Source organism: Morus notabilis, unplaced genomic scaffold, assembly GCF_000414095.1.
Source record: "Morus notabilis unplaced genomic scaffold, ASM41409v2 Scaffold2144, whole genome shotgun sequence".
NCBI classification, from domain to species: Eukaryota; Viridiplantae; Streptophyta; class Magnoliopsida; order Rosales; family Moraceae; genus Morus; species Morus notabilis.
The window spans coordinates 143523-151254 of record NW_010366772.1 but is presented as its reverse complement, the minus strand read 5'-3'; the positions used below and the strand labels follow the sequence as shown (position 1 = coordinate 151254).

The 7732-nt window shown below is 30.3% G+C and overlaps 1 protein-coding gene across 1 annotated transcript in view; it reads left to right on the top strand.

Annotated features, from left to right (window-relative positions):
- The window catches only part of LOC21390079 (beta-glucosidase 40), a 7397-nt gene extending 1939 nt beyond the window's left edge, over positions 1 to 5458 (top strand). The window contains exons 2-13 of the mRNA XM_010111064.2: positions 866 to 932; positions 1362 to 1420; positions 1553 to 1628; positions 2197 to 2268; positions 2400 to 2487; positions 2580 to 2835; positions 3066 to 3181; positions 3316 to 3527; positions 4106 to 4137; positions 4646 to 4748; positions 4893 to 5001; positions 5134 to 5458. Of these exons, the coding sequence (XP_010109366.1) occupies positions 866 to 932; positions 1362 to 1420; positions 1553 to 1628; positions 2197 to 2268; positions 2400 to 2487; positions 2580 to 2835; positions 3066 to 3181; positions 3316 to 3527; positions 4106 to 4137; positions 4646 to 4748; positions 4893 to 5001; positions 5134 to 5308 (1365 nt within the window). The 3' untranslated portion in view covers positions 5309 to 5458. The remainder of the gene's footprint in view (positions 1 to 865; positions 933 to 1361; positions 1421 to 1552; positions 1629 to 2196; positions 2269 to 2399; positions 2488 to 2579; positions 2836 to 3065; positions 3182 to 3315; positions 3528 to 4105; positions 4138 to 4645; positions 4749 to 4892; positions 5002 to 5133) is intronic.
- The last annotated feature ends 2274 nt before the right edge of the window (positions 5459 to 7732 follow it).

Sequence of the window (7732 nt, the reverse complement as noted above, 5' to 3'; positions counted from 1 at the left end):
TATTATATTGTATTACATTTTATATATTATAATATTATAATTATATTAACAATTTTAATAATATTGTTATATTATATATCATAATTATATAATATATTATATAATAATAATTTTAGTATATTATATTACATTTGATATATTATATTGATAGATAAAATATTAGTGTTATATTAACTTATATATACTATAAGGGTAAGTTTGTCACATGAAAATATTCATGTTCCATTTCAGAGAATTCTTAAAATTATAACTAAATAAATTAATCAACTTTCTTTTCCATTCCATTTCCATTACTATTCTCATTCTTATTATCATTACCATTCCCCCACTGTAACCAAACGCATAAATTTGAGCTTTTTATTTTGATAGTATATGGAATAGTTAAACGTGTTTAGTAAATAATGCTTTAAATTAAAAACAATTTTTTAGAGTTTTTTTTAAATTTATTAGTTTTTGGTAAAATAATGAGAAGAGCAAATTTGACATTTTACATTTTAAAAAATGACTTTAGGGTATTAAAAAATGACTTTATAAAACGTAAGAATATCAATTTAAAATTATTAAAAACACAAGATATTAAAAGACAATTATGCTAAACACATAGTATCAATATGAAATTTTTCCTAAAGAAAAGTGCCTTTTTTTTTTTTTCCTGGACGTCTAGAAAATCAAACACACACACTACTACCATTGTATATATAATATGTTGGTGTGAAATGTGAACACACACATACAAGTCTGTGTTGATCTCTTCAAATTATATATTCGCAAAATCCTATTAATATGGTATCGAATACCAATTATTACTTTTTTGAGGTTGAACTTCAAATATTTGTTAATTTCTTTACTTTTGTGGTTTTGGCAGTATGAGGGAGCAGTAAAGGAAGATGGAAGAGGACCATCTGTTTGGGACACTTTTGCACATACTTTTGGTAATATTTCGTGTATTTTTTTTAATTTTCTTTTAAGTTAACATTCAAGGACAGAAAAGAAATTACAAGAATTTGTGCAGATAATTAGTATGACATGGCTAGTTTTTTATTTATTTATTTATTTATTTTTTAATGCGTGGTGGTTGCTTATCTGCTTTAACAATTTGGACTTTGGTTCCTAAATTAAGAATCTTTAATAGTTGACCACTTAAGTGTAAAATATGGGAAATTTAGAATAAAAAAGAAATGGTAGTTTTATTCTCCATGTGCATGTGACATATTTGTCGGTATTTAATTTGTTGTATCAATTAATTAATTGGAAAAAAAATTGCAATTACGCCAATCCATTTAATTGGCAAAGTTTCAATTACTGGATTGATTATGCAAAATAATCTGATTATCCTCATGATCCCTTGCATTATGCGCCAGGTAAAATTATTGATTTAAGTAACGCCGACGTTGCTGTGGACCAGTACCACCGTTATGAGGTTAGTCCAAAATCTTTTTATTATTTTTGGTTATTTTATTAACTGAACTAATGATATATATATATATATATATTTATTGGCACTGTATTCCTGGGTAAAAACAGATCCTAATATTCCAATCATTTTCAACAGGAAGATGTTCAACTTATGAAGGATATGGGAATGGATGCTTACAGGTTTTCCATAAGCTGGTCTCGGATATTCCCCAGTAAGCATACTTTTGCTAATTGCCCAGTACAATAATAGAGGGATTTTAGTGCTTTTGTCCTCCGAACTTTTAGTGAATTGGCAAGTTATCTTTGAACTTTCGATTTAAAAAAAGTATTCTATCAGTTTGATAAAATGTTGTAGAATGACTCCTTAGCAATACAATATGTGAAAATTTAGGGGGAAAAAAAAACCTCATGCACGTGATATATATGACATTTACTATCGTCATCTGAAATTTCAGTCTCTACTTTCAAACGAGCTCAAATGACAGTTACAATAATATTTCTATCCAAATTTTATTTACCATCATCGATTCTGCTCATATTTTACGACACACTATTAAATTAATTTGCATTTTACTAAAATTAAAAATTCAAAATGCAACTTGCCAATTCATAAAAAGGATCATTCGGGCAAATGTGCCAAATCTCTAATATTTTAGAAAACACTTGCATCGAATTAGCAACACAGTTTTTTTTTTTTTGGGATCTTGGAAACAAGCACAACTTTCGAGAATTTAAGATGATTAAAAGACAAAGATCTAACTATAGTTTTTGTTGCATCAGATGGAACTGGCCAAATCAATCAGGCAGGAGTTGATTATTACAATAAACTCATCAATGCCTTACTAGCCAAAGGTTGTGCTCCGTATTCTCTTATATCAAAATTTAATCAAAACTTTTTAAGACATGAAACCTCAACTTTAGTCAATCTTCAGGCTACTAAAAAGTTGTTTTTCTGCATTAATTTATCACATAACGTTTCTTAGGAATTGAGCCATATGTGACCCTCTACCACTGGGACCTTCCTCAAGCCTTGGAAGACAAATACAAAGGGTGGCTTGACCGCCAAGTCATGTAAACATTTTTTTTTTTCTTTCTTCAATCTTTCACTTGCAATTCAATCTCGTTTGGAAATATATGTGGATGAATTTAGTGATCTACCACAGCAAGGACTTTGCGCTTTTCGCGGAGACGTGCTTTCAGCAATTTGGGGACAGAGTGAAGCACTGGATCACATTCAACGAGGCGTATACTGTCGCCGTACAAGGCTACGACGTCGGTCTGCAGGCGCCGGGGCGGTGCTCTATCCTTCTTCACCTCCTCTGCAGGGCTGGAAACTCTTCAACCGAGCCTTACATAGTTGGTCACAATATCCTCTTGTCTCATGCAGTTGCTGTGGATATTTATAGGAAAAAGTACAAGGTAAGAAGATGATAAGAGGTCTGAATTAACCCAACACAAGCTTCTGTTTTATCTCTTGCAGGAAACTATACCAACAAAAAAAAAAGAAAATGACAGATTTTTGTGAGCCCATTTAAGCACTTTGCATACACCTCATGAACCTCCAATATAACTTATTAGCCGTATAAAAGCCGAAATAAAATAATAATTTCAGCTTTATCGTTGCTTAAATTTGTTTGGTCATTCTGCAGAGTAAACAGAAAGGGTCAATTGGGATGTCTCAAAGTGTGATTTGGTTTATACCAGCATCAAACTCCACAGCAGATATTGAAGCGGCTCAAAGAGCCCAAGATTTTCAGCTTGGCTGGTAATTGTCCAAAACAAATTCACTCGAAAGTCCTTGAATAATAAAAAACTTTACCTACTTTCAAGCACTTGTGAAAACACAATTTTGTATTAAAGCTTCCACTGGTTAGTGTAACAGTATTTCACAAATTACAGGTTTCTTGATCCCTTGATGTTTGGAGATTATCCAAGTGCAATGAGGAAACTAGTAGGAAACCGTTTGCCAACTTTTTCAAAAAGCGAGTCTGCTCTACTAAAAGGATCCTTCGATTTTGTGGGCATTAATCACTATACTACTTTCTACGCGTTCAACGTTACACTTTATGGACTTAATGACACCTATCAAGACTCTGCTGCTCTTACAACTCGTAAGTTTACAGTTGAACCCTTTTTCTTACATCTTTTGTAATGCTTTATTGAGATTAAAAACATGTTTTGTTGCTAAGTGATTATACTAACTACGTTGACAACACGGAGTTAATATAATATCGATTAACTTAATTTGCCTTTGCTCCTGTTCTAATTATTATAATTTCTTTAATTGTTGAAATTAAGACACTTTGACATTTCAGCCCCTGTCTAGTGAAAATAATTACTGAAACAACACAACTACAGTATCTTAAGGCATCGTTCGTTTCACCATTCGAATCACAACTCAAACTTTTTTTTTTTATAATGTTTTCTCTCACTAATATTTGACTTTAATTTTTTTACTACAGCGTTTTCTCTCACGTTAATTTATTTTTTAATTCAAATTCACAACTCGAACCAACGTTATAAGAGTCAATTTTCTCCACTATAACTTACGTGACAATAATCTCCTATGCTTGACACGTGGCATACGTTTTGAAACAGCTGTTGGACTGTAGAAAAGGCCTAGTATTATATTATGCTTTGTTGCTAAATGATGGTACTAACTATATCCTTGTTCTTCTTGTCCTTTCAGCATTCAGAAATTTCAAACCTATTGCAGACAAGGTATGTCGTCTATAGGAGAAAAATGTCGCGGGTGTTTAGAACCGTTTTTTAAAACGGTTTTCGAGAAGTAAAAAAATAAAAATAAAAACAAAACAACGTTTGTTTAATAAATGTTTTAAAAATGAAAACGAAAACGAAAACAAAAATAATGTGAATTATTTTTGTGAATAAATTAGAAAACAGTTGAAATATATTTTCATTTTTTTGTTTTTATTTTTTTAATACTTATCAATAATATTATAATATATTAATTAATAAACATGATTTTACTTTTTTATTATACTTAAAATAATCTCTTAAAAAATTAACTAAACGCAATTTTTAGAATCGGTCCCAGAATGATTCTCAAAACAATCTCACATTTAATTTTTATTGAAAATAAAATCATTTTGAAATCAATTCCAAACGCACCCGTCATGTTTAAATTTAAGCCTAATTAATGGCAAAAGTAAAGAGAAAAAGAATTTTCTTTCTTTCACCAAACACAACTATTTTATGTTATACGCAGGCAAGTTCAATATGGTTGTACATAGTACCAGAAGGGATGAGACATTTGATGAACTATATCAAGCAAAAGTATGGCAATCCCCCAGTCATTATCACTGAAAATGGTAAAATCTTCTAGAAACCCGACAGAAGCCAAAAATCTGCTCCCAAGTGGTTTTCCATTTTCGCTGTTTTTTCACTCCTAAGAACATTCTTTTCCTTTGACCAAGAATGGAAACTTATTATAACTAATCTCTTTTGCTTGACAGGGATGGATGACCCAAATAACATATTGATTCCCCTTAAGCAGGCTTTAAAAGATGAGAAAAGGATCAAGTACCACAATGACTATCTAACAAACTTGTTGGCTTCTATCAAGTATGCACAATATATATATATATATATATATATTATTTATATTTTTACAATATTTGGTGAACATTTCTAGGATGTTTAGAGCCTAATAGTATGGTTAATATTATTATTGTTGTTATTATATTTTGAATGCAGGGAAGATGGCTGCAATGTAAAAGGGTATTTTGTGTGGTCTCTATTGGATAATTGGGAGTGGGCTGCTGGATTTACATCTAGATTTGGTCTCTATTTTGTTGATTATAATGACAAGCTCAAGAGATACCCAAAGGATTCTGCAAAATGGTTCAAGAATTTCTTGACTTCTGCCTGAAAAAAATAAATTAAATAGGATGGTGCTTCATTCTCTACTCTTTACACCAATACATGCAATGTACATGTACAAGGGTTTTCCCATTATACCTTCTTCCTTACCATTGTGGAACCTTCCTTTTTCATAAAGAAATGTGATTTAATTTCCTAAGCTCTCTCTCTCTCTCTCTCTCTCTCTCTCTCTCTCTATACACACACACACACACACACACACACACACACACACACACACACACACTCATATTTGTATATACAAATGTAAATTAAATTGAATCTATTTTGATGACATTATGCATGAGTTAGATACATCATGGTCAATTCTTCAGGAAAAAGAATTATGAGGGGCATACTTGAGTCTAGAGTGTTCATATGATATTTCTTATAAAAGTTGTAACTAGCAAAAAAAAGAAGTAATATTCCCTAATTTATGTATTTACATGGAAAAATTATAGAATTCAATAACGATAATCACATCAAGTTACGATTCTATTCTAAGTTTCTAACAATGATACCGAATAAACACATCCATGAGGACCATGACTAAGGGATCTTCCAAAAATTTATTTAAAAAGTAAAAAGAAATACAAGCTAAAAACAAATAATTAACGAAAATACAACAAACGATATACGAAAAGGGAGTAAGTTTTGTTTTAAAAAGAGTAATTTTTCTTTTTAAGTGGATAGTTACACTAGGATATTTTACACATGTAGCGTTTTCAGACCGTAAAAAAAAAAAAGAAAAAAAGTAAACTAGGATAGGAATTTATGTGATGAGTAACAAGCTGACGACAAAATACTATTTATAATAGAAAAACAAATAAGGAAACATATAGCCTTGACCCGATATATTCCCAAATTTTAAAAAAGGAAACAAACTTTATTCGTATCTTGTCTTGAATATGATCTAACTAATATATATATATATATATATATGTATATACATATGTATATGCGTATATTTGTGTGTGTATATATTGTTGCTAGGTTTAAGCCTTTATGATCATGTCGCAAAGAATGGCAGAAAATCAATATGGTGGAGCAGAATTTGATAATTTGTTATCGAAATCCTCAGTTGAAGTGCAATTGAATCTGGAAGATCTGCATTTACCAAGCGGGTACAGATTTTTACCCGATGATTACGAGCTAATCATATATTATTTGTTGAATAAGATTCTTCATCGTCGACTTCCTGTGGATGCTATCAAAGTGCTTGACTTATATACATGCGATCCTGACAAGTTACCAATCAGTAAGTTCTTACTAAATACTCTTTTATAACTAATGTTAATTACATGTATCATTAGAAAAAAACTAATATCATCATATGTGACAATGTTTTTTTTGTTTTTTTTTTTTCTGATTAAATTTGTACTTGATGTTAAATCGTTAATGTAATTGCTCAACTTAATCCAAGAATATTTATTCACTGCCTGATCTTTTACTGACTCGTTTTGCATGTGTTGAAAATAAAACCACAATAATATACCTGTATAACACAACTTATCTCAGAAACAAAATCTTTAATGAAATATAATGTATTTGTTACACACAACGAATTGTCTTAGAAACGAATACAAGTTCGAAATAAACGACAAAGTAACGCTTATGTGTTGCATGTATATACAAGCAACATATAATTTTCACTTACAATATTAATACATGTGATACGTCCCCATATAAGCATGCACACTTGATGACTTTAAAAGTTTTTATTATTGGTTTTTCTGAGTATACTTTTTGCTTAATTAGATATTAAGGTTGTTGCTCCATTTAGAGTCCAGATCAATCTTTTTAATGTAATGACTAATGATAGATACTTAAAGAATTCATTCATTATTTTCACTTAGAAAATTTGGGAAAGCTTGGAAATCTTTGTATACCAGCAAGTTTATTATTAGGGTTCATCACCACACCTTTTTAACTAATCACAAATTGATTCAGCTCGGGAACTCACCAATTATAACACATTCTATGTCCTGCATATCAAATTTTACATATTAATATGTAATTAATGATGACTGGCATATATATATATATGCATACAAGTTGTGTAATGTAATGCATGTGATATGTACCTATATCTATATATATATATATAACCATGCATACTTGATGACTTTTTGGCTTTTATTCTTGGTTTTTCTGAGTATGTTTTTGCTTCTATAAATGCTCTCCATTTATACTCCACATCAATTTTTTTTGATGTAATGATCACCACTTAAGAAACCATTTATTCTTTTCATTAATTGAAAATAAATGGGAAGCTTAGAAATTTTTGTATACCGGCAATGCTATATGTCATTGTTGAATGTTGAGGATCTTCACCAAACCTTTTTAACTAATCCAAATTCACAATTCAATTCAAAAGTCACTGATTATACATAGCGTCTAAATCTTGGTCTAAATTAGGCCAATATCATATTTG